Genomic DNA, 26,307 nt, shown 5'->3' on the forward strand with positions numbered 1-26,307 from the left:
TAGATTGACTCTAGGGACACACTCTGGCCACCAAGATCTTTTCCCTCTGTGTGGCTGGCTCAGGGTGACAGGGATTTATATAATGAATTAGGTTCCTCTCAGGCTTCATCTGTTAGACCTGCAGGCTATAAAGCAGAGCCAACGTGTGCTGGCTGGTAGGGATTTGAGATTTCTAGAAAGTCCTCATTTACTTTGGCCCTTAGGGTGGGAATTAAGGGACACTAGCTAGCTTTAAAAAAACCTCGACATTAAATTTTTGGTAACCTATAAAATGGAAAAGTACTCTGTATTCACAGGAAAAGTGTCTGTGGGTAGTCTGATGTCTCCCTCCTGTTGGAAGTCAGCGTTCTGCTCAGTGCCCTGGTTGTTTGAGGGAGTCGGCTGAGCCCAGTGCCGGCCGGTCAGAGCCAGTGGTCAGAGCCAGACAGATGGAGGTCGCGCGGCCCCTCTAGGACCCTGCTAGACTGCTCTTTCAGTGGCTTTTGTTTTTTTCCTTTTATAATTTCGTGGGGCGAGGTTGAGGGGACTTCCTGTACACATACACACGGGACCCAGCTGCTGCTTCTCAGTGGGAAAGCATGAAGTGCCCCTGGAATATGGGAGAGCCCATTTCCTTGTTGAGGGTCTCAGGGTTGTATCCTCAGCTCCACGGCAGGAATGGTGTTGGTGATGACTTTCCTTCGTCTCTCCTGCAGACGGGCGGCCCCTCTACGTGCTCAGGCTGGGGCAGATGGACACCAAAGGCTTGGTGAGGGCCCTCGGGGAGGAGGCCCTGCTGAGATACGTAAGTGCGCGCAGCCGAGGATGCTGGACTCCACGGAGGCCTTACACGTTCTCTCTCTGCCAGAGACTAGGACAGTGTATTTGTCCTGTAATGACAAGCATGCATTGCTTTTGTAATTAGAAAGCAATCTATGAACTTAAAACATTTCAAAAGTGAGCACAGGGAAGCAGCAAGACAAAAATCAGCCTAGCCACTCAAGGTGACTACTTGGGAATGACGCTGAGTCATCTTCTGTCCTTCACTCCCACGGTGAATTGGTCGCCACCCTCCCTGCTCCCTGATTCGCCTTTTGAGATGTCTCAAATCAGGCCTCTTCACTTGCTTAATCTAGGCTCTTAGCGTGTTTCATTTGAACTGTTACCAAATGCCTCCTACCAGAGGCTCAGCCCTTCCACTGCAGCCTCCACGAGGAGGGCAGTTACAGTTCTTATATTAAAAGACAAACAAAAACGTTAAAAGGCACATCTATAATCCAGTTATCCTTGGCATTGTGTTGTGTATTCTGTTAGCCCTCGCCTCTGCGTGTGTGCACATGCATGCACACGTATACACATGTTCATTATCCATGTGTACACACGTGTGCATGCACCCACACACATATCCACACGTGCAAACGTGCATACGTACCCACACACATGCTTATGTATCCACACACACGTATCCACATGCACTCATGTCCACACACACACACATGCATATGTATTCACACGCGCACACACGTGAAGGTGTGGAGGGACCACTTCTGTAGGGGAAGAGTTTGTCATCCAAATCAGAAGGTTCCCTTTAGCCATACCTCCGGTCACTTCTAACACTGCCCTTTCTCTTGGCTGGTACGTGTGACGTCACAGTGTCCCCCACTCAACAGACACTTACCTCTGACTGTTCCAGGAACACTGTTCTGAGACACGGCAGTAGGTCATGGCCTCCCTGCCCACCTGGCATCTCCTCCTGACTGTCATCTCACTTGGCGTAGCTGTCACCTTTGCCACAGAAGACAATACTCATTCTCTTTTGCGAGTGAGCTGTTCTTCGACAGGGATGTGTTCTGTGTATATCAGAAAATCTGCATAGATGACGTTTTGGTTCACCTGCTTACCTGAACTGTGCTGTGTAATTGTTACTCTCTTTCATAGCTTGACGCGGCAGACTTACCGTCTGTGCTCACGAGTCTTTATGGCCCTTTTATGCACAGGTTCTCTCCATCAATGAAGAAGGGCTAAGACGGTGTGAAGAAAACACGAAAGTGTTCGGCCGGCCTATCAGGTAGGTGTGCGACCTCGCTTTTCCTTCCCGCTTGCTGTGAATATGAGTGAAATATTTCCAGTTGGTATTTGGAACCAAAACGTTGGTTGATTTTTAGAATCAAATCTATGCATAGTTTATTGTTTTCCATCGTGTTCTAAAAGGGAGAAAGTAGATAAGCGTATAATATGGTCAGCTACTAGGGACAGCTGCTGGATTGGGTATTTGAACCCCAGGTGTTGCTGTCACCTCAGTCTACGTGGCTTGGCCTGTCTGGTTAGTCTGCATGGCCCTGGGGAGCCCAGACGTGCAGGTTTTGGTTTGTCTGGGTTTTTTTATTTTTTTATTTTTGGTGGAGCGTGGTGCAATCAAATTACTCTGTGTTCCTAAATCCTGCTTCTCATTTTATGGTAAGCTGTTCTGGAAATGTGCGGTGAGTCAGAGGCTGACACTGAGGGGTGCCCATGGTTCACGTCAGTGCCAGTTCCGTGGGGGCAGAATTTTGAGGGATTTTTGCTGCCATATTCTCAGCTCCTGAGACGTGCTACTTGATAAATGTTGTTGAAGAGATGCTTGCTGCAGTTCAGTCACACTGCATGTTAAAAGACCAGCCGTGTGCCCCGTGACGGCCGTAGAGATGGCTGCGCCTGTCGTATTCCTTACTGGTGGATCGCTGAGCGTTTATTCATGGTCGATAAGCCTCTGGTCCTGTGATGGTTCAGGGGTAGTCCTACCACACTGGTCCCATATGCTTTATCCAAGTACGTATAAGTGTAGTTCAGAGCACTAATGCTAAAAATGGGCGTATTTGTGGAAGTGGGTTTAAGTGACTATTTTATAATATCAAAAAGTAAAAAGAGCTATGGGAGGGACCTGAACATGCTATGCAGTGACTAAAACGTTCGCCCCCTGCAGCTCCTGGACCTGCCTAGTGGACCTGGAGGGACTGAACATGCGTCACCTGTGGCGGCCAGGCGTCAAAGCCCTGCTGCGTATCATTGAGGTGGTGGAAGCCAACTACCCCGAGACGCTCGGCCGCCTGCTCATTCTGCGGGCGCCCCGGGTGTTCCCCGTGCTCTGGACGCTGGTAGGATGCCAGGCTGGGGCATGACGGTCAGCGTGGGGAGGGCAGCGTGCATGCACTTAAAGACACAAGTCTGAGACTTGGTCGTAACTACTTAGGAAAAAGATTAACATGGAAAGTTGTTGAAGGGAGGGAAGAATTGCTGCATGTCCCCATGTCATGCAAGTGGGCTTTACAAAAAGCAGTTCAAACGAATTCCCTTTCCCCCATCATAGCAGCACATTGTAATTGTAATCTTTGCAAATCAGACAGCCAAGCAGACGTGATTGCATGGTCTTCTGGTTCCTTACAGGTTAGTCCGTTCATCGATGACAACACCAGAAGGAAGTTCCTTATTTATGCGGGAAATGACTACCAGGGTCCTGGAGGCCTGCTGGATTACATCGATAAAGAGATTATTCCTGATTTCCTGGGCGGAGAGTGCATGGTATGTACTTAGGAAAGTTGCCATCCGTTGGGCTGCTTACGAGGGAAGAGAGAGGGGTGTTGGCTTGCCAGATGATTTTCAGAACTTTTATGGCCGGCATCTCTATCACCACTCCGGTCATTGTTGGTACCACGCACGCTTCTTTGTTAAATCGTAATGAGAGTTTGTTTTAGAATCTGATCGAATTGCAGCTTGCTTTATTCACTCAGCTTTGTGTGAATCAGACTTTTAAACTGTTTTGGAAGCACTGTGCATTTTTAAAAACAGTTAAAAAATCAAAATTCTCAGAAAGAGTTCCCCGTGAACAGTAAATGAGCATAATATTTTAAAGGGCATCAATTAAGGGAACTAGTTCTCTTTTATGTAATTTGGGGTTTTTAATACATTGAGTTACTAGATTATCAGGCAAATGCCTACACTTCTATACCCTGTACTGTGACGAGGGCCCCAGAGAAGCTTGGTTCCCTAAGGACCTTCCAGCCTCTGGGGCTCAACGCCTGATGTGAGGGTGAAGGAAACCGAAACCTGGAAAGGTCTGGTGACAGCTGAAGCCAACAAGTCGTATCATAAGTCAAGTTCTTTATTAGAGAAACGATCTCTCTCATCCTTCACAGTAAATGAAGTTATCTTTCCGAGATGTGTACACGCTGAAGTGGACTCTTGTATTTAGCTAATGAAGTGGGCTTCTAGGGAAATCTTTCTGGATGGCTAGAGGAATTTAAGAAGCATTTGAATTTAGCTCTGAGCTCATAAGTCCTGCTATAAGAATTGCAGGTGTGTCACTGTGCAATGCAAGGAGCAAGTACATTACAGGACCTGAACTTTCCAGTACCTGTGAGGTTACCTAGGAGGTCAGATTTGTAGGAACCGCAAATGACTCAGGTTACCTAAGAACCGTCCACGTGGTTGCTCCTTCTAATGACTAGAAGAATTACAGTGGAGCAGAAGACTTGACTCGCAGCCAGTCATGTCCACATTTGTCACTTGGACCACTGGGATGGTCTCACGATGGAAGAGTCCTCATAACTAATTGAGGTCATCACACTCCAGCATTCCAGCGTCCTCTCTGGTCTCTTGCACTGCTCTTCATGCCGGTGTTGAAGCATGATGCTCACTTCCGCTCTCCTGTGGCTAGAGGGTTTGAGCCACATGGCAGTCTGATGTCTTCTAACATGACGTCATTGCTGTGACGTGTTTCCGGTCGTGCTGTACTGCCAGCTAAAGACTAGTGTTTGTTTTCTGTGTGATTGCCTCCCAGGGCTGATGGTATAGGAAGCACTTGGATTTTATGAACTGTAGTATTAAGTCATTATATCATGGTCAACTAGGAAAAATATGAAATGTGCAAACTAATTCAGCTTAGCCTGTTTCAAGCAAATTCAAAAGAAGCACTCTTTCATTATTTTTTTGGCTGGTGTTATGGACTGGTTTTTTGACTTGAGGTAAACAGTGAAGCTTTCATCGTTGATTATGTGTTGGACCGTAATTGCATATAATAAAAATAATGCCTGTAGCTGCTGAGAATAAAACTCTTTTCTTAACATAGTGTTTTCCCTTTACAGCGCAGTATAAATACTTGTAATTCTTACATAGACCAGGGTTAGTAATTGAGTTCAGTACCTCACACATTTTAGTGTGAAGTCTGTGGTAAACCAGCTTCAACTTGTTCTCATTTATTTAAAGCAAGACACATGTATGTAAGTGGTTTTTAAGAATCGTGTTGCTACGTACTGCAGAGTGTTTGCCAGCATTTTCCATTTCCGAAGCAGCTTCAGGGAGTCACTTGATTAGAATGCAGTGCTTGCCGTAACGTTTGATTTTCGGAGGACTGGCTTGTGTGTGCACAGCTCTGACTGCCGTGTTTCCATTTCCAGTGTGAAGTGCCCGAGGGTGGACTGGTTCCGAAGTCTCTGTACAGGACGGCGGAGGAGCTGGAGAACGAAGACCTGAAGCTGTGGACCGAGACCATCTACCAGTCCGCCAGCGTGTTCAAAGGGGCCCCGCACGAGGTGTGCCCTCCGGGACGGTGGTTCCTCAGGGGTCCCTCCCTCAGGGATCCCTCCCTCAGGGGTTCCTCCCTCAGGGATCCCTCCCCTCAGGGATCCCTCCCCTCAGGGATCCCTCCCCTCAGGGGTCCCTCCCTCAGGGGTTCCTCCCTCAGGGATCCCTCCCCTCAGGGATCCCTCCCCTCAGGGATCCCTCCCCTCAGGGGTTCCTCCCTCGGGGATCCCTCCCCTCAGGGGTCCCTCCCCGCAGGGGTCCCTCCCCTCAGGGGTCCCTCCCCTCAGGGGTCCCTCCCTCAGGGGTCCCTCCCCTCAGGGATCCCCCCCCTCAGGGGTCCCTCCCTCAGGGGTCCCTCCCTCAGGGATCCCTCCCCTCAGGGATCCCTCCCCTCAGGGATCCCTCCCCTCAGGGGTTCCTCCCTCGGGGATCCCTCCCCTCAGGGGTCCCTCCCCTCAGGGGTCCCTCCCCTCAGGGGTCCCTCCCTCAGGGGTCCCTCCCCTCAGGGGTCCCTCCCTCAGGGGTCCCTCCCCTCAGGGGTCCCTCCCTCAGGGGTCCCTCCCTCCGGGGTCCCTCCCCTCAGGGATCCCTCCCCTCAGGGGTCCCTCCCCTCAGGGGTCCCTCCCTCAGGGGTCCCTCCCCTCAGGGGTCCCTCCCTCAGGGGTCCCTCCCCTCAGGGGTCCCTCCCTCAGGGGTCCCTCCCTCAGGGGTCCCTCCCCTCAGGGGTCCCTCCCCTCAGGGGTCCCTCCCCTCAGGGGTCCCTCCCTCAGGGGTCCCTCCCCTCAGGGATCCCTCCCCTCAGGGGTCCCTCCCTCAGGGGTTCCTCCCTCAGGGATCCCTCCCCTCAGGGATCCCTCCCCTCAGGGATCCCTCCCTCAGGGGTTCCTCCCTCAGGGATCCCTCCCCTCAGGGATCCCTCCCCTCAGGGATCCCTCCCTCAGGGATCCCTCCCCTCAGGGATCCCTCCCCTCAGGGATCCCTCCCCTCAGGGGTCCCTCCCTCAGGGGTTCCTCCTCAGGGATCCCTCCCCTCAGGGGTCCCTCCCTCAGGGGTTCCTCCCTCAGGGATCCCTCCCCTCAGGGATCCCTCCCTCAGGGGTTCCTCCCTCAGGGATCCCTCCCCTCAGGGGTCCCTCCCTCAGGGGTTCCTCCCTCAGGGATCCCTCCCCTCAGGGATCCCTCCCCTCAGGGATCCCTCCCCTCAGGGGTCCCTCCCTCAGGGGTTCCTCCCTCAGGGATCCCTCCCCTCAGGGGTCCCTCCCTCAGGGGTTCCTCCCTCAGGGATCCCTCCCCTCAGGGGTCCCTCCCTCAGGGGTTCCTCCCTCAGGGATCCCTCCCCTCAGGGGTCCCTCCCTCAGGGGTTCCTCCCTCAGGGATCCCTCCCCTCAGGGATCCCTCCCCTCAGGGATCCCTCCCTCAGGGGTTCCTCCCTCAGGGATCCCTCCCCTCAGGGATCCCTCCCCTCAGGGGTTCCTCCCTCAGGGATCCCTCCCCTCAGGGATCCCTCCCCTCAGGGATCCCTCCCCTCAGGGGTCCCTCCCTCAGGGGTTCCTCCCTCAGGGATCCCTCCCCTCAGGGGTTCCTCCCTCAGGGATCCCTCCCCTCAGGGATCCCTCCCCTCAGGGATCCCTCCCCTCAGGGGTCCCTCCCTCAGGGGTTCCTCCCTCAGGGATCCCTCCCCTCAGGGATCCCTCCCCTCAGGGGTCCCTCCCTCAGGGGTTCCTCCCTCAGGGATCCCTCCCCTCAGGGATCCCTCCCCTCAGGGATCCCTCCCCTCAGGGGTTCCTCCCTCGGGGATCCCTCCCCTCAGGGGTCCCTCCCCTCAGGGGTCCCTCCCCTCAGGGGTCCCTCCCCCCAGGGGTCCCTCCCTCCGGGGTCCCTCCCCTCAGGGATCCCTCCCCTCAGGGGTCCCTCCCTCAGGGGTTCCTCCCTCAGGGATCCCTCCCCTCAGGGATCCCTCCCCTCAGGGATCCCTCCCCTCAGGGGTTCCTCCCTCGGGGATCCCTCCCCTCAGGGGTCCCTCCCCTCCGGGGTCCCTCCCCTCAGGGGTCCCTCCCTCAGGGGTCCCTCCCTCAGGGGTCCCTCCCTCAGGGGTCCCTCCCTCAGGGGCCCCTCCCTCAGGGGTCCCTCCCTCAGGGGTCCCTCCCCTCAGGGGTCCCTCCCCTCAGGGGTCCCTCCCCTCAGGGGTCCCTCCCTCAGGGGTCCCTCCCCCCAGGGGTCCCTCCCTCAGGGGTCCCTCCCTCAGGGGTCCCTCCCCTCAGGGGTCCCTCCCCTCAGGGGTCCCTCCCCTCAGGGGTCCCTCCCTCAGGGGTCCCCCCCCTCAGGGATCCCTCCCCTCAGGGGTCCCTCCCTCAGGGGTTCCTCCCTCAGGGATCCCTCCCCTCAGGGATCCCTCCCCTCAGGGATCCCTCCCCTCAGGGGTTCCTCCCTCGGGGATCCCTCCCCTCAGGGGTCCCTCCCCTCAGGGGTCCCTCCCCTCAGGGGTCCCTCCCTCAGGGGTCCCTCCCCTCAGGGGTCCCTCCCTCCGGGGTCCCTCCCCTCAGGGGTCCCTCCCTCAGGGGTCCCTCCCTCAGGGGTCCCTCCCCTCAGGGGTCCCTCCCCTCAGGGATCCCTCCCCTCAGGGGTCCCTCCCTCAGGGGTCCCTCCCCTCAGGGATCCCTCCCCTCAGGGGTCCCTCCCTCAGGGGTCCCTCCCTCAGGGATCCCTCCCCTCAGGGGTCCCTCCCTCAGGGGTCCCTCCCTCAGGGATCCCTCCCCTCAGGGATCCCTCCCCTCAGGGATCCCTCCCCTCAGGGATCCCTCCCCTCAGGGGTTCCTCCCTCGGGGATCCCTCCCCTCAGGGGTCCCTCCCCTCAGGGGTCCCTCCCCTCAGGGGTCCCTCCCTCAGGGGTCCCTCCCCTCAGGGGTCCCTCCCTCAGGGGTCCCTCCCTCAGGGGTCCCTCCCTCAGGGGTCCCTCCCTTAGGAATCCCTCCCCTCAGAGGTCCCTCCCCTCAGGGATCCCTCCCCTCAGGGATCCCTCCCCTCAGGGATCCCTCCCTCAGGGATCCCTCCCCTCAGGGATCCCTCCCCTCAGGGATTCCTCTCCTCAGGGATTCCTCAGCGTATCTGCCCAGTATGATTTAGTTCACAAGAATCAGATGCTTTAGAGTTTTGTAGACTTCCGTTGAAGGTTGACTGAAGACTGGGCATCTCAGAATAGAAAGGAGCTGGGTTTGGTCAGAGTGCCTGGAAAGGGGGTTAGGTCTCTTCCCCCAGGTTACCAGAGACCCTAACAAAGGCGTGCACAGGAAGTCTTTCCTCGTGGGAACACTTGACTCTTGAATTCAGTTTATTCATTGATTAGTAGGCCTAATTATACTTTCTGGTTTTTCCTGAGTTTCGCTTATTTATATTTTTGAAGGAATTTCCCCATTTTTGCCAATCTGGTGGAGTGAGGAAAAACTAGCACGTCTCTCTTTGCCCTTCCTGCCATCATGTTGTGGTGCGGAAATGAGTATCCCCATATTTCACATACACAGTGTATTCTGGGACACCATGAGTGACCCGAGGAATGAGGGATTCTCCCCGAGTCGCCCTTCCTGAGCCCCAGGGTGAGGTTTGTGGCTCAGAGCTGCTGGAGAGGCGCTCAGGGAGAGTGCTGCAGGCTCGGGCCATGGTGGTGGCCGGGAGCTGACCCCTGCTCCCAGCCTGGCCACCTGCTGTTTGTCCTCACTGCTGTCTCCCGGAACCATCTGCCTGTCACTTGTGGGGCAGGTCGATACTGTTGCTATGGTTCAAGCAGGCAGAGATAAAAATTTGTTGTTCGTCAGTCATAGCTTGGGGGCGGGGGGTGGAGGGCAGATTTTCATGACTGTGTCTTGAGGATTATTGGTGCTTCTTACGTGGAGGCCGGCTCGAGGACGCAGAGTTCTTATGGGTCTTGTCTTAGATGACCATTAGTCTTGTCCGTGGGAAGGACTTAGTGGCTTAATATGTTTCTTGGGAGTCTCAGGGTATCTGAAAATGGGTAGCCAGGTTTTCTGCATCAGAACAGTAAAAAGTTCATTTCTGCTTTGGGGGTTAAGTAAAGCGCAAATCAGGGACAGTGACACCCCTAAAATGAAACCTGAATTAAATGTCCCCATTGTGAATGCAGGAAAGAGCGTGCCTGTCAGCTGAGTGGGACAAACGTCTCAGGAGAGCGCTGCCCCTGGGGAGCCACTTTGCTAAAGAAAGAGATGGGGCCAAGTCATTAATGCCATTGGTTTCCTTAGACATGACCCTCATGCTTTCTGGAATCTTCTCTTCAAGGAAATTCCAAAGTCACTAGTGTTTGAGCAGTGAGAAGTGGCAGTGGTGAAATTGAAGGAAGAGCCCGCGTGACACAGCAGAGTGCTAATGATGCCAGGTGGAGGGCTCCCCGGGCAGGCGTGGGGGCAGGAGGGCGCACAGGCCCTGGCTCCTGCTGAAATGCTTTACAGCAAATACGTAACTGCACAGCTGGTTTTCGTTCTCACATCTCTCCCACAAGCATCTTTGGAAACTATAACTTTGATCTTTCCTGCTGGGAAACTATGTGGATGCTGTGTAAAGTGCCGATTTCAGATTGGCCCTTCCCCCACCCCGTGCCACGTGGCTCCCTCTTTCCATCCCCAGCCTGGTGCCACCTCCATCTGTGAGCAGAAGTGCCTGGGTCCCTGCGCTCACACCCCCTTCCTGCTCTGGGCCTTCCCTCTGCTGCCAGCCTCGGGCAGTCCCCAGACCCTTGTCTGCACCATCTTGACTTCCTTCTGTTTTGTGTTATTGAGACCTTTTTACAGCCAGGACCCAGTATTTTAGAGTGCTGTCTAGCGATCGTGTAAAGGGAGACTGTAGGTGTAACTAACGAAGTCACAGGGCTGGGCCGGTGACGCAGAGCAGGAACCAGTGGTTGAAAGAATGAAAAGACCAGGAAACCTGGATGGTCGAGTACGAATCTGGGTGCAGAGATCCGCCGATGGGACACATCTCCCCCGACTCAGCACTCACCGCTGGGCTGAAAAGCAGCTTGGTGGCCAGGGGGAGGGTGCTGCCGCCGCCGCAGCCCAGGACCTCACTACCTTGGTTGGTTGACACAATCTTCTTTCCAGATTCTCATTCAGATTGTGGATGCGTCTTCAGTGATCACTTGGGATTTTGACGTGTGCAAAGGGGACATTGTCTTTAACATCTACCACTCCAAGAGGTCGCCCCAGCCACCCAAGAAGGACTCCCTGGGGGCGCACAGCATCACTTCTCCCGGAGGGAACAATGTGCAGCTCATAGACCGCGCCTGGCAGCTGGGCCGGGACTACAGCATGGTGGAGTCGCCTCTGATCTGCAAAGAGGGCGAGAGCGTGCAGGTACAGCCCCGCGGGTCTCTGCAGCGCTCCCGCTTCTCTTGTTTTGGGAAGGGAAAGTCTTTTGCTGCATTCCTGTCCTGTTCGGCTGGCGCTGTGTCTGTGGGAGAGCAGTTAGGTGTGGCTGGTTTTAGTTACGATCAGAAGGACTCAAGAAGCCAAGTGAGTCTTAGGAGAGAAAGAATTCGCACTGAGCAGTGGCTTTGGACAGAAGCCATGACTGACGGATGTCTGAAGTGCATGAGCTTTCTTTAGAAGTAGTTTCACAAAAGCGACGCGGGAAGGAAGGAAAAGGCATTATGTGTGCACACAGCTGGGATTCAGGAGACTTCCCCTGACGCGTCCTTGACCATGTTCCATTTGCTTCCTTCGAAGGAAAATTACCCCAAATAGAAGTGAGAGAAACAAGTCCTGAGGGCACTTTTGGCTGTCGTTACGGAGCATCCTGATTCATTCCCAAAAGCTCTGTCACTTCACTGGTCAAATTCCAGGCCCTTCCGAGTGCTTATGCGCAGAGTGGTGGGTGGTCGTGGGTGCTTCTGACCTTCATGATCGATGTGGAATCTTGCTGCCTTTACGGTTTTTCAGGGATGAGCCTGTCAGTGTCTTGGTGCAAGAGTCTTAGAGGCAGAGAGTAAAAGAGAGTATTTTATTATTGTTTTAAAAATATTGGACATTTTTAGCTATATCACAGTCTTTAATTTCAGAATTATTGGAGAAGGTAATTTTCACAGATTGACATTTGATTTTAGGTTAACATCCTTTCTACCCAGAATTCGCTGGTGAGGTCATGGGAAGCGTGTCAGAAAGAGCATTGTCTGGTGCAGGTCACCTTTTCTGACCCCCTCAGTTCTCCGGTCCTGGCCTTCCTCCCCACGAGGCTGCTAGTCCTTGGGGTGGACACACTCGGAGTGTCACTCCCGTGACCTTCCCCGCACCTAGCAGAGGCCTGGCCGCAGGGCGGGCCCTCAGGTGGAGGCAGTGGGGGGCCGACACTGATAATGAACCGGAGCAGCAGGTCCTTCACCTGTCCAGAGGGGCGGTGATCACTGCCGAGTCCGAGGGGCCCGGAGGCAGCTCTCGCATTTGTCAGACCCACGGCGACAGGACCTCCTCAGCCGGCTCTGCCTGACTCTTCCAGGGCTCCCACGTGACAAGGTGGCCGGGCTTCTACATCCTGCAGTGGAAGTTCCACAGCATGCCAGCCTGTGCTGCCACCAACCTGCCCCGAGTGGACGACGTGCTGGCCTCTCTGCAGGTCTCATCGCACAAGTGCAAAGTGATGTACTACACGGAAGTCATTGGCTCTGAGGACTTCAGGTGCGGCCCCCGCGCGGGCACGGGCTCGGGGACACGCGTGTGCGGGCCGTGGGGGGCCCCGAGGGCAGGGCTGGCCGGGCAGTCTGGCAGGCGGTGTGGGAAGTGGGCAGCTCGAGGGGCGTCCTCACACCTCGTCCCCTCCCTGGGCTGTTTGCAGAGGTTCCATGACCAGCCTGGAGTCCAGCCACAGCGGGTTCTCCCAGCTGAGCGCCGCCACCACCACCTCCAGCCAGTCGCACTCCAGCTCCATGATTTCCAGGTAGTGCTGCGACGCCCGTGCCCCGTCCGCAGAGGGGACAGAGGGGACGCCGTGCCTCCGCGGACAGCCCGCTGCACTCCGCCCCCCCAGCAGCCACAGTGTGCAGACTCCTGTCACCCTCTAGGTAGCAAGTAGCTCTCGCTCGAGATGGTAAATGTAGTCACTGATCACACAGCCATCTCGACAGGTAGTTTAACTCAATAGCCATAGATTTTGTATACAGTGTGCACAAAATCACACCGGAGCACAAGGGCTCTCTTGAAAGAAAGTAGTTTACATACCAATGAAAAGGTTGACTTTGTCTCAAATGTTGATGCAAAAAAGGTTTTGAACACCCTCCACTAGTGGATGAATTCCTGCACCATCCTTCAGAGGTGACGTCATCTTCCTACGTGGAGCAGAAGCTGCCAACCTGTCCCTTAAAATGCAGTCCTCACTTCCTCCCTGCTGTTAGTTGGCTGGTCCGTGACAGCCCACTAGACACCTTTTCCTCTGGGCAGACGCCGCTTAAGTTGGAAGGACTCAGAGACAGTCTCAGGGAGCACCCAGCCCGGCTCCCGGGGGCCAGAGGGATCCACGGTTCTGAAGTGGGTGCTGGTGGGTCAGGGGGCCTTTGGGGACGGCCCTTGACTCCAGGAAAAACACCGCCATCATTAAACATCATTTTCTCTTTCCTCTTCTTCAAATCTTTTTGGTGCTTTCAGAGCAGGATGTTTCTGTGCATGACTTGAGTGGACGGCATCTCTTTCCCTTTCCTTTCTGGTGTGTTGCTCTTCCTGCCTGCATGTGTTAGTTCAGAGCCCATTCTAGATTTTGCTCCCCTCTGCCCCCTCAGAGCATACAGAGCCCAGGTGGTCCTTCTGGTCGCTTGAAGGATATTTTGAAGACAGAGTAAGGTTACAGTTGCCATTTTGAAACTGTCCAGTGTTCATTTTAGCCAACCAGCAATCTCGCCATGTGGCCACTTCCGGGTAGCACGTGGCTTGTAGGAGCCCTGCTTCTTGGTAAAATGCAGTTGACTCGTGGGTGTGTGTGCACACGGGCTTGTGTGGCGTGTGGTGCTGGTGGGAAATGGCACAAGCAGAACCTTAGTTCCCGTAACAAACGATTCTTCATAGAAGCAAATCAGCGTATGAGATTGGTTTGCCTTTTACATTTCTTTTTGATTCCCAGTTACAAAGCCTGGTCTGTCTTACGTTGGCCCTCATTTTGTCGGCTTTTTATGGCAAAAGCAGGTTACTTGCTAATCTGTGGGGATGTTGCATTGGGTTAGTCTGCATGATAAAGACGTGATGTGGGGTGTCATGTGTGGCAGAGGCTGTGCTTTCAAAGATAAGTGCCAAAAGCCACACGGCCGTTACCGTTGTGTGTGATGGGCGCGTACATCCTGGGTTCATTGTTTTCCGTCTACTCTGCAGGCGTTAGGTGGGTGTCCATGTGACGCAAGAGCTTTGTGGAGAATATGTGCTCGCCCCAAAGGGGAGGTGTTGGGGGGCTCAGAAGAAATGGAGCAGCCCTCTCGCCCCGTCAGTGACGCTCTTGTGGCTGCCTGCACACTGAAGTCTTTCTCAGGCTTCTCCCACGATTGCCGGCCTTCCTGGAACTCAGCTCTGCATTTCCTTTGGAAAGATAAACTCATCACTGGCACCTAAAGGCTTGTTTCCAGAACACACAGTAGGGTTAGTGGGTGCCTCTCTGCTGCTTCCAGTTGGTGCTTCCTGTCTCCAAATTATAAGGACCTGAAGATGGTCCCTTCTTTCTCTTTCTTTCTCTCTTTCTTTGTGTCTCAGATGGCGATTTTGCTGACAGCTGCCAAGAAAATGCTTCACTCAACAGTCCACATGAGCCCAGGGATGTTTGTAGAACTATTTGAATTGCAGCCACCCCCCCACCCCCCACTCTGAAGATCTGCTCTTTTTAAGTTGACTCAGAAGTGGTACTGTGTTATCCCCAAGAGGCTGAATGCATCTTTAGAGTTCAAAGCACATGACTGCACAAATGCGTCCAGGGTTTCCTCTTGAATCACAGCGCCCGCCGTCCTTGTGCGGGAGCCACGGGCGCTCGTGCATCGACCCTTCCGGTGTTCCGTGTCCACTCTCAGTGCCCCGCACTCTTTCTCAGATGCTGCTGTCATCTCACCTTTCTTCACTAATGATCCTTTTCGTTCCCCCTCTTATTATTCATGTCTTAATTCACTTTCCTCCCTAAATGCATTATTTACATATCAAATTCTGTAAATGTTTTGTAAACATATTACCTCACTCTTGGTAATACAATACTGATAGTCTTTAAAAGATTTTTTTATTGTTATCAATAATAAATGTGAGCTGTTTGAAGAAAAAAATGTCTTTTTCTTACTGCGAAGTCTGACATTCTTAGGAGACTGTGGAGATTGAAGGAAGGAGAGATTCTGGACCCAGAGTGCCAGTATTCTAGAAGTTCAAGAACAATACCTCACTTGTGAGGGGCCGTTTTACAGGAGCACGGATCATCCTGCAGGAAGATGGCAGTTGTGAGCAGCTGATACAGGAGTGAAGCCCAGTGCTTGTAATTCCCTTGCTTCCAGGAGAAGACGTGCTGTCGTTTTTCTTAAACTCTGCAAGATCAAAATCAAACACAAATCATGACATGATGCTTGATGCAATGTTTCCTTAGTAAACAGGTGTTCTTAGAGAAAGGTGTGGACCTTCAGAAACCTGGGTCACCTCCCTGGCTCCCAGCCGGTTGAGTCTGCAGGGGTGGCATGGCCCAGGAGGGCACAGCAGGCCAGAATAGCTCACTGCCTGCTTGCCAGGTGGAGCAGCGGTACCTCCCCCATCAGGAGCCACGAGGTTATTCGCTTTCCTACTCGGCGTCTGTCCTGGGTGGGAGCTGGCCGAGGGGACTGGTTGTGACATGGGGTGCGGAGCATGCGATGCCTGAATGTTCCTGCACGTCCACGGCTCAGTTGGGACTAGGAGTTTGTCTGCCGGCAAGATAGGTCATTCCTACCTCAGCAGCACCGAGATGACTTATGGGTAACTTAGCCAAACTGTTCCCAAAGGAAAGAAAGACTTTTACACGAATTCCTATCATGCTCTATCTAGTGTGTCTCTGCCTGTGTCAAGTCAGGCCTACTCTTACTAAGCCTTTGCTTTAGCATCAGATTCTCACTGAGGCAGCCGGAGGCAACCTGAGAAACAGGTGAGGGTTGTAAGCACCTCTTACCTGCTATGTGTCTCTTGGCTGCCCCAGAGTGTCACAGTAAAATGGAATATCCCAAACAGTGGTCACCATCTTTTCAGAGTGGGTCACCAGACCTCTAAAGCGTATTTATCCTTAAATACACACTGTTTGCCATAAAGTCTCTGTAAAACGTTGACAGCCTAAACCATGGCATGCTTTTCAGTTCCTGAGTTGGGCCAGAGGTGTTCTCATTAAAATGTCATTAAGCAAACCAGTGACTTCATTTCATTTGAAAAGTTGGAGCTTTGGAGAGCAGAGGATTCTGGGAAGGTGGTAGTAGCATCCCCGCGTAGAAACAGCAACTATCCTCAAACCTATGCACAACTGAAGTGTACGTGTAAAAAATGGTTAAAATGGCATGTGTTCTACCATATACAAAATCCCCATGAACTTCATTATACAGCAAAACTAGGTGATAGCATGTCTCCATAATCCCCAAACAGGCACAAACCACAGTAGTCACAGGACCCACATGTTAAACAAGGTGTCTGATGGGTTGGAGAACAGAGCCAGTAGGTCTCAGTGGGAGCACAGTGGCCACTTTGAGCCCACAGGTGGGCCAGGCGAGGGCTGTGCTTCCAGTGGCTGGTGAACACCAAGGCGTGCTGTTGAGAGGTCGGAGGTGGGGGGGAGCAGTCCAGCCCTCTGAACCCTCACACTGACCTGCCAGGGCTCCGTCTGGTGAAGGACCCCACACTAAGTAAAAACTGGTTGGAGTGGAATAAAAATCATAACAGGGACAGGGAAGAAAGAAGACCCAGGCTGAAGCGGGGGAGGCAGTGGCCAGGAAAGTGTCAAAGTCAAGTCCATACAAAGGTGAGAGGCAGGAGCAGAACGGCCCTACAGGCAATGAAAGCAAGCCAGAAAGATATGCCTGCAGAACAGACCAAAAACACGTGACTTTTTTGTTAATGAACAAGACATTAAGAAAATATGAGACAAAACTGAATTCGAAAACTCAGAAATGAGACGACAGAACTCAAAGAATTAGAAAAGAATGCAAAAAAAAAATCACTTCAGAAATTAAGCCTAAATTAGAAGGAGCACAAAGTGAAAAAATACAACAGATAGTGTTTTGAGAGAAATGAAAGGTACAGAAGAGGAAAATTGTGCACATCAAAAAAGAAAAAGGTGAAAAGATACATAGAAAAAGTGAAGATACGTAAAGAAGGTAAAAAATGGTAATATTGAAAAGGCGGGGTACCTGAGAATGACCAACACCAAGAAATAGTAAAAGGCTGGATTTAAAAGAGATCCTTGAGGCATCAGGGCCAAGAGGGATCAGGCTTTTCAAGGCTGAACCTTTTCAGGGAGAAAATGGAATAATTAAGATTTTCAAGGAAAGAGTGAACCAGGAATTTATATCCAGAAAAACGGATGTGTGCAAAGGACACACATGAAATATCAGTGGGCGATGTCAGGGAAGAAAGTTGCCACGGGCCTTCCTGAAGAATCTGAGGGCACGCAGCAGATGCCATGCTGGCTGGAGACAGGACTGGTGAGCTCTGCCTGCCACGCCCTGCTCCCCCCGTTTTGTGAGGTTGGTCTACACCCGCTAGCGATCTCAGCCCCAGGTGCTGCCGCCAGAGTGAAACCCAACCTCTTCCAGGAGGTGGAGCTCCTTTCCAGCCTGCTCAGTGGTCCCAGCTCCGCGCAGGGAGTTGCCTCCCCTTGCGCCACCTTGTGGCCTCCTTGGGGATGCACATCCTCCCTCCCCCATGGGTGCAGTGCTCCCTTCAGCTCTGCCTTGGGAGATTCTCCAGCCCTCATGTCTGGTGACACCTTGCCTCAGAAGGGTTGTGTGGGTTAATTTTACGTGTGAATTTGACTGGGCCAGCCAGTGCACAAACACGTGGTCGAACATCATTCTGGGCTTCTGTGAGGTGGTTCTGGATGAGAGGAGCATTAGGTGGGTAGCCAGAGTAAAGCAAATTGCCCTCCCCAAATGTGGGTGGGCCTCATCTGAGTAGTTGAAGGCCTGAGTAGGAGAAAAGGCTGACCCTCCCCCAAGTAAGAAAGGAGACCTCTGCCTGACGGCCTTTGAACTGGGCTACTGGCTTTTTCCTGCCTTCGGACTGGAACACTGGCTCTTCCTGGGTCTCCAACCTGCTGCCCTTTAGGCTGGAATTAGACCATCAGCCCTCCTGGGTCTGCAGCTTGCCAGGCAGGTCTTGGGACTTGTCAGCCCCCATAATCACGTGAGCCAATTCCTTATAATCTCTTTCTATGTATACATTCCATGGGTTCTTTTTCTCTCGAGAATCCTGACCAGTACAGCAAGTGTGCTCCAAAATCCTGGAATTGCAAACAAAGCCTTTGACTTACAAAAAAACTGGTTAATCTAGAATCATCTCTCTTTGGCATGTGTGTGTGTGTGTGTGTTGTGTGTTGGTTTGGGTTTTTTCCCCATCAATAGGCTTATCCTTCCAAAGTAGAATAGAATTGTAGACTGTTACACTGTTCAAGTTGCGGGGAGAGCTTAGAATGAGGTAGTTCCAGCCCTTCCAACTTGAGGAAGAGGAAGCTCAGAGAGGTGAGAGGCTGTTCCCTGAGCAGGTGGCTGTGAGTCTGGCTGGTTGAGGGCGACTGGGGAAGCCGTTAAGCCTCCCGGAGCCCCCTTCTCGTCCGTCAATAGTGAAAGCTCAGCTGGAAGATGTCCAAAGTCAGTGATCGTGAAATGGCAGGACCAGGTCTTTGCATCCAGGTCATTGTCAAGCAAACAAGTACTGGATTATGTACACTTTCAAGTGCTCTGCACTGTGTGTGTGTGGGGGGGTCGCTGCAGTGTGGATGTGCCCGGGACTTGGGAGTGTAGGCCGGCGCCCAGCTCAGGGAGGAGGCACCAGGGCCTGCCCAGGGGTGGGGAGGGCATGCTGGGCATCGATGGAAGGCACGCCACTAGGGAGAGCTCAGAAAGCAGCCTGAACTTAAACACCAAATAAGGGATGAAATTGAAATGCCACCCGACTGTGGCTCTGCTCAGGCGCCCGTGGGAGTGTGAGGACAGCCTTCTTGCTGACTGGGACGCCTGTTAGAGCCACAGGCTGTGGGGGGACACAGTGGGCCCTGGAAGCGGTACCCAGGCCTTCCGGCACCTCCTCTCTTCCCCCCAGGTCTCGCTCTGCGGGACTCAGCCAGACAGCGTGGGAGGCACGACTGTGCACTCTGCGCAGTGTGGTTTTGTGACCTTAGGGCCTCGCTGTTAGGGACAGGGCCTCTGACAGGACATGAGCTGCCTGTGGCTGTGCTCATACCTTACATCGGTGAGTGGCTTCCGCCCAGAGACAAATTACACACGGACTCGCGTCCGCACAGAAGCCAGCTTCTCTGGCTAAGTGGGTTCTGTGAGAACAAACTGGTTTGTTTGCTAATGATGTCACCCCCAGTTTATTATTTTCTAAAGAGCTAATCCAAAATCAAGCAACTAAATCAGGTTTCGTAGTCATGGAGGAATAGCCTTGTATCGTGGGGGGACTTTCGTATTGACATTTTACCGAAATGATTATAGTACAGGAACATGCAGTCGTAAGAATCAGTACAGAGCAGTCCCCGTGCCTTTCTCCAGTTTCCCGCAATGGTCACATCTGTAAAACTGCAGTCACAGCCAGGATCTTGTCATCGACACGTACCAACCCTGCTCCCACTTCCCCAGCTGACTTGGACTCATCTGTGTGGGTGTGTATTTGCTTCCCCCCGTTTCATCCCTGTGTGGGTTCATGCAGCTGCCGCAGTGAGAATACAGAACCTTTCCATCAGCACAGCGACCCCCTCGCTGTTGCCCTTTTACAGCTACGGCCACCTCCCTAACACGCCCCTCCCGTCTCCAACCCCGGCGACCACTGTTCTCCATTTCTAAAATTTTGTCATTTCAAAATGTTACGTAAAGGGACGCACAGGGTCGGCCCCTTTCAGAATTGCGCTTTTTTCACTCTGCCTATGTCCTTGGAGACTGCCACAGGTGGTCATGTGTGTCAGTCGTTCATTCCTGTGGTTGCCGTGTAGGAGGTGGTTGTTGGGACCAGTTCAGCCGCTCCCCCCAAATGGCAGCAGGTTGTCTACTGCACATAAAACTGGAATGAGCATTCAGCTGCAGGTTTTTACATGAACATAAACTTCCATTTCTCTGGGATAATGCCCATGAGTGTAGTGTGGGGTCGTATGGTCATTAGTTGCATATTTAATTTTACAAGAAACTTCCAGAGAGGCCGCGCCATTTCCCTTTCTCACCAGCACCGTGTGAGGGCTCCAGTTTCTCCATATCCTCACCAGCATTTGGTGTTGCTGCTAGTTTTGATTTTGTCACTGCGATGGCGTGTAAGTGCCGTCCTATGGTTTTAATCTGCGTTTCCCTGACGGCTCATGAACAGCTTTTCATGTGTTATTGGCCATTTGTGCATCCTGTTTGGTGAAACGTCTCTTCATGTCTTTTGCCCATTTTCTGATTGGATTCTTTGTTGTTTTATTGTGGAGTGAGTTCTTTTATATATACTCTAGATAATGAGTCCTTTGTAGGGTGTGTGGTTTGCAACATAGCTGGTTTTATCTAGAGAAGATATACCCCTTGTGAATCAAAACTGGAAGAGCATAAAGATGTAAATGCTTGCACATCAGTCCTTTTCTTTTAAAACTGCAGATGGGTGTTCTCAGGTGTTGATGGCCCTGTAAATCTCCCGGTAGTCCCCGAGCCATTAGCCACCTCATGACAGCTACCAGCTTCATGTGTGAACACAGTCTGTGTGTGTGAGGAAACACACCCTCCCTTTTTAATCTTCATTAGCTAGAGTCACTTTTTTAAAAGTACAGTGGTACTTCTTTTTTCTAACGTAATCTGTTCCGGAAGACCGTTCGCGTTCTGGAACGTTCGAAAACAGCCGACAGCTAGGTCTCAGGATCTTGCACTTAGCGGAAGCTGCGTGACATGTTCGACTTCCCAGGCGTGTTCGAAAACCGAAGCATTTACTTCTGGGTTCACGGCGTTCGTAAACCAAAACGTTCATCAACGCAGACGTTCAAAAACTGAGGTGTTACTGTAATTGGTTTTTACTATAAGAAAATACTTCCTCACAGTGAGATTTCAAACAGAAGAGAGGGAGTAAAGTAGAAATAAATGTCCCCCCCCCACTTCCTGGCTCCCTCACCTCCAATACTCCATCCTACTCCGCAGAGACAACTATTGGGGAGTTTCAGGTGGTCTTTCTAGAACTTTCTTAGTCGTACAGAAGCACAAACTTGTGTATAATTATGCATTTTTCTCTAAGTGCATGTCTCCGCAGTCTTTCCACGTCGTTCTTGACTGCCTGCCCACCTGCTCGGTCCAGTTCTTGATCTGGCTGTTAACCTTTTCCTTTCCACCTTGAAAGCTGTCTTCCCCTCTCCAGGAAAGCGCCGCTCGGCCTTCCTTGGGGCAGGTGTTCTCCATGGTTTCCCGTTATTCATTCGCGTCAACATCATTGATGTTTACTGTGGGCCTCGGGTTCTAGGAGAGTGGACGCGGCTGTCAGTTGACAGGAAAGCCTCGCCCTCAGGGAGCACATGTGCTCACTCTGGAGGCCGGATGGCGACAGCCAGCCAGGTGCACCAGCCACGTGTGGGCTGGTCGTTGGGCTCTGACTTTTTTTTGTTTGTTTCTGTTTTTTGGACAGAAAACTATTATGAGGTCAAATGTATTCTCTTTTCCTTAATAGCTTCTGGGTTTTATATCTTGTTAGGACTTCCCCACATGAAATTCTCCTACATTTTCTCCTGGTATGTGAATGGTTTTATGTTTTTACGTTTTAAATCTCTGAGACATGTGATGTTGATTTTTGTGTGAAGAGCAAGGTAGTGACTTCAGATTAATCCTTATTGGTTCTCTAGATTCAGTGGCTGCAGGACAGAGCACACTCCCAGCTCCTTGAAGCCCCCTGAGAAATCCTCTAGGGACTGATGCTGGGTCAGGAAGGGCCTAGAGGGAGAGGCCGGACAGCAGCATCCCCAGGCAGCGGCCCGTGCACAATAGACGGTTGTAAGTGTTGAATATTGCAGGAATAAATCGTAGCCCTAATGCTGAGGACCCTCAGGTGTTGCCGTGGACACCTTCTGCCACTGCCCGCTGCAGTGAGAGCACCTGGCAAGGGATATACAGAGGGGTCTTTCCCGCAGGACCGTGCGTATCTGTGGGCCTTTGCTGCCGGTGCCCCCTCAGGTGGCAGGCAGGCCCCAGGCCCAGCGGTCAGCGCTCCTGTATTGGCATTTAGTAGGCTGAAACACGTGGCCAAATAACCAACGAGTCATCTCTTTTATTACCTCATTTTTAAAAAATTTTTTATTGGGGAATGTTGGGGAGCAGTGTGTTTCTCCAGGGCCCATCAGCTCCAGGTCCAGTTGCCACCTTCAGTCTTTAGTTGCAGGGGGCACAGCCGACCATCCTATGCAGGAATTGAACCGGCAACCTGTTGTTGAGAGCTCGCGCTCTAACCAACTGAGCCCATCCGGCTGCCCCTGTTGCCTCATTTTTAAATACTTGGGTGTGTCTCCAGAAGCTTGTTGGTTGGAAAATCAACTGAAGAGAAGATGCAAACGAGACCCGTGGGGATGCTTTGCTGTGCCTGGAGCACCGGCTCTGCTCTGCGGTGGGACGGGTTTCAGGGCCCCGAGTTGGTGGGCATTTCTGTGTGGGCTCTGGTTCCCAGGACTGGTCTGCAAAGAGGCGTCCAGGTTTTTATGGAAAAGAAAATAAAGAATATTGGCTTCTCTGTCTCTGGAATATGTAGTGAATGTCTTAGTTTAAAGGGCGCATCGTGTCGGCCTGCTGGGGGCACCTGCCTGTCTTGGAGAAACCTGGGCAGCAGGTGTATTAAAGAAATGAACAAAGATGGGATGGAGGAAGAAAGCAGGTCTGGGCCTCGGTCACGTGTGTTGTTTGCCCCCTGAGTTTCCAGCGCCATGTGCTCCAGGCTCTGCCTTCAGCTCCTCCCTTGTTCTCCTACTGTTCCCAGAGCCAGGAGGAAGCTTGCTGGGAATCCCACTGGAATGTCCCCGGACTACCTGGGAGGCCTCAAGGACAGAGGAGGACTGGGCTGTGGGCCTCTTCCACTGTTCAAGTCCTGGCTGAGTGAGGGCTAGAGACGGCCTTGCTCCTGCCTTGTCATGCTGACAGCCTGTGAGGTCAACGTAGAAGGGTGGGGGTCTGTCTCCTCCAGGGTTACTGTCTCCTCGGTACATGCGGGGTGGGATAATTCTTTGCTCTCGGGGCCTCCTGGACGTTGTAGGATGTTTAGCAGTATCCCTGGTCTCTACTCTCTAGATGCCAGTAACACCTATCAGTTGTGACAACCAGCGCTGTCTCCAAACAGGGATGGTCAAAAACCATCCCTGGTTGAGAATCACTGTTCTAATCCAACACTGTTAGGACTGGGAGGAAGAGACGGGCCCAGAGAGGTTGAGACACGTGCCTGAAGTAACACAGTGAGTCGGCGGTGATGGAGCTGGGGCTGGGCCTCTGGCTCAGGCGCCCCGATTGGTGTGCTGTCCATTGCAAATGCAGCCGCAGGTGTGCTGAGTGTGGGTTGAATGGAAAGTGCGACTTGAATTCATCTAAGGTCCAGTTCTCCCACAGAAGTCCCCGAGATTGCACAGGCTCAGGCAGGCGGACATTAACCTCCTTTGCCTGTACAAAGAGCCAAGTGCATTTGAATTCCAGGCCCAGCATGGACTCTCGCCCAGCCGGTCCTGCACAGGGAGGACAGCCTTCCAGATCGCGAGCCTGGACACTCGGACCAGATGGTGAACGGCTCACCTCCAGGTAACACACACATTGGTCCCAGCCATTCTGTGTAGCTTCCTGGGGTGTCTACTTCATAAGTATCGGTTAGTACCTACCTCGAAGTTCCAAGTACGTGATGCGTTGTTCTCACGGAACAAGCATCCTGCATTCTGCTACAATAAACCCTGCTCAGTGTGTCAGATCAGAATTAGGAACATGCTGGAAAACGTTGGTGAAAGGAACCTTCAGTAAGAATGCTTTGTGGAGGCCAGGTTTCCCTGTGATTGCTTCCTGATTTTCTGTCTTAATAAATGAAATTAGACACGGTGTGGAAGTTATTAAAGCACAAACATTTATTTCGAGGTGGGGATACAAGTGCAGCTTATGTGTGTGTGTGAATGCGCGAGCAAGAGATTTGGGGGGAGGGTCAGACATACCCTAAGGACTGACTCTGTCTACACTAGAACAGGGTACATGAATTCACTCATGCATTTGATTTTATAATCCTATAGTTAGTGACGCTGGCACACGATATGCAAATCGGAGAGAAATTGCATGCAAATGAGCAGAACATCGGTTCTATTTTCAGCCTGCTCTGCCTCCCTTGGGACCATCTGACAGTGCCAGCTGGAGTTTCTTATCTCCGTCCCTGTATCTCCCCGATTGCTGGGGTCAGCGCTGTGTGCCCCTGGACTGAGCTGCGCTGGAGGCCGGGCCGTGTTTCTGCAGACCAAGATGCACGACGCAGGCAGCCCCAGTGTGGCCAACCCCTCAGCTCTGCCTGGCTGCACCACCAAGGGGAAGCTGTCAGACCTCTGTAAATCTCAAGAGAGCTCTTCTCCGGGTGATACAAGCTGGCGTGCACGGTGTGTTAACAATAAGCCCAGCACATCCACGGCCAGTGTTCTATAAATACCAGCCGCTGGGGTGAGGCAGACGACAGTGACTCAGGCTGACTCGAGGCCCTTCCGATCACTCACTCAGGGTTTACTTCCTGTCTCCGAGGTGATCACAGCTGGTCGGCTAGGCCTCCAGAGCTGCTGCCATCCTCCAGTCCCCAGCCCAGCTGGGTGCTGTCCCTCTCGCTCCATCCTTCACAGCTGGTGGAGGCCTGTCTGTCTCGGGAAGGACGGAGGTGGAGGAACAGAACACTCGGCCTGGCTGTGTGTCCCAGAGAGTCTGGTCCTGCGGCTGTGGTCCTGGACAGGCCACAGCATGGGAACGTGGCCCAAGCTTATGACACCGCCACACAGCCCCTCACGGCCCAGCAGAGCGGGGGTCCTCCAAGCTGGGGGCCACTGTTCAGTGTCTCCTGACATTTGAGACAAGCTAATGAACCCAATATGAGTGTGAAAGTCTGCGCGCTCTGGTATCCATGGCTGAATCACATTAGGTCATTAAACATCAACAAACCCAGCCGCCTAGTCCAGTTCCCCTTCCTGGAGACACTGCCCTTCATTGGGGTTTCACGACTTCTGCCCTGGGTGCTTCCAAAGGCCCAGCATCAGATTTGCTTGCTCCCCAGCATGGCTGAGCCTTCGCCAGACCCCCAGCAGACGCAGGGCTCCTGCGTTGAACCAGTGCTGCCAACAGATGTGCCCATGTTCCTTCTGTCCTCGAGTCCGGTTTCAGGGATGGCAGCCGGGGCCAGCTCGCTGTGCTTCCGTTGGTGGACGAGGACTGCTGTGCACCAACCCCAGGACCTTTCTCAGAGGCGACAGTTCCTCAGACCTTCCCAGCGGGGCTCCTCACCTCCAGCCCTTGAGGAACTAACTGGAGAGTAAACACCTCTTCAGCGGAAGTGGCTCTGTGCATGCCGCTGTGCCCTAGGAAATCCTGCCAGCCTCCAATGACAGCTTCTGCCCAGAAACGGAGCAAATCCTTCAGTGAGACGAGATGAATCAAGGAGTAACTGGAACCCCTCACCCCCGTCCCCATCACTCAGGACACAGGACTAGTCTGCAGGGTCCTGTGACTCAAGGAAACACTGTGAACTTGGCCAGAAGCCTCTGCAGGTGGACGGCAGTCTGGCCCCCTCAGCAGGTGCAGTGAACGGATGAAGGGAGCAAAGTTCTCGGGGTGAGGGGCTGTTGGCTAGGGGCCTCCCCACGGTTCTGGAATCCTCTGGGCAGCTCCCAGGCCTGAGCCCCTCTCTGTGCCATTGCAGGTCACCCACTCCCCAAGCACCTGTGATTCCTGGACGAGAAAGGGACCCCTGAGGGCCCCAAGGGTTTGTCCTCTGAGGCACAGCTTCCCCAGGCACCCACTGCAGCTGCCAGCACAAGCCCCTCCGTCACACAAGGGCCGAAAATTGCTCTCTGTGCTGCCTCTCCTCTCAGCCCATGTCCTCCATGTTATCTGCACACGATTTTCATTAAAGTCAAAGAAAACTTTATTATGAAAAATTTCAAAAATTTCAAAGTATGAAAAATTTCAAAGTACAGAAGTAGCACTAAGAATCTGTATTTAACCATTGCTGACATTTGTCATATTTGCTTCCTCTGGTTTTTCCTGTTATTTTAAAGTAAATTACCATCTTTGTGACATTTTTGCCCTAAGTATTTGAATACGCGTATCTTCAAAAAGGCACATTTCCTACTTAATGCAATACCTGCTCACCAAATTACCAGTAGTTGCCTAGTGTTATTTAATGGCCAGCCTGGACACAGATTCTCCTGGGACCCCACACTTGTCTGCTGCCACCGGCGTGTTCAAGCCAGGATCCGAGTAAGGATGGCGCCTTGTGCGGGCTTGTAAGTCTCTTCTGTCGCCTGTAATTAGAACAAGATGCGCCTCCCCTTTTTTTTATGACCTTGCCGGATGGCTTTGGGATTTGCCTGATTGTTTCCTTTTGCTGTCACTTGC

The 26,307-nt window shown here is 52.8% G+C and overlaps 1 protein-coding gene across 8 annotated transcripts in view; it reads left to right on the top strand.

Annotated features, from left to right (window-relative positions):
• The window catches only part of SEC14L1 (SEC14 like lipid binding 1), a 62,067-nt gene extending 36,161 nt beyond the window's left edge, over nt 1–25,906 (top strand). For 2 of the 8 annotated variants that reach the window (XM_033091819.1, XM_033091818.1), the window contains 9 exons: nt 696–784; nt 1,977–2,047; nt 2,942–3,113; nt 3,403–3,537; nt 5,412–5,546; nt 10,646–10,897; nt 12,036–12,214; nt 12,372–12,473; nt 14,264–14,819. In XM_033091819.1, the coding sequence (XP_032947710.1) occupies nt 696–784; nt 1,977–2,047; nt 2,942–3,113; nt 3,403–3,537; nt 5,412–5,546; nt 10,646–10,897; nt 12,036–12,214; nt 12,372–12,473; nt 14,264–14,279 (1,151 nt within the window). In that variant the 3' untranslated portion in view covers nt 14,280–14,819. Of the gene's footprint in view, nt 1–695; nt 785–1,976; nt 2,048–2,941; nt 3,114–3,402; nt 3,538–5,411; nt 5,547–10,645; nt 10,898–12,035; nt 12,215–12,371; nt 12,936–13,891; nt 14,820–23,379; nt 23,482–23,954; nt 23,974–24,031 lie in introns of those variants that run through there. The other 6 variants (XM_033091816.1, XM_033091815.1, XM_033091817.1 and 3 more) reach the window with 6 other exon arrangements.
• Nucleotides 25,907–26,307: the final 401 nt, after the last annotated feature.

Source organism: Rhinolophus ferrumequinum, chromosome 21 (genome assembly GCF_004115265.2).
Source record: "Rhinolophus ferrumequinum isolate MPI-CBG mRhiFer1 chromosome 21, mRhiFer1_v1.p, whole genome shotgun sequence".
Classification (NCBI taxonomy): Eukaryota; Metazoa; Chordata; class Mammalia; order Chiroptera; family Rhinolophidae; genus Rhinolophus; species Rhinolophus ferrumequinum.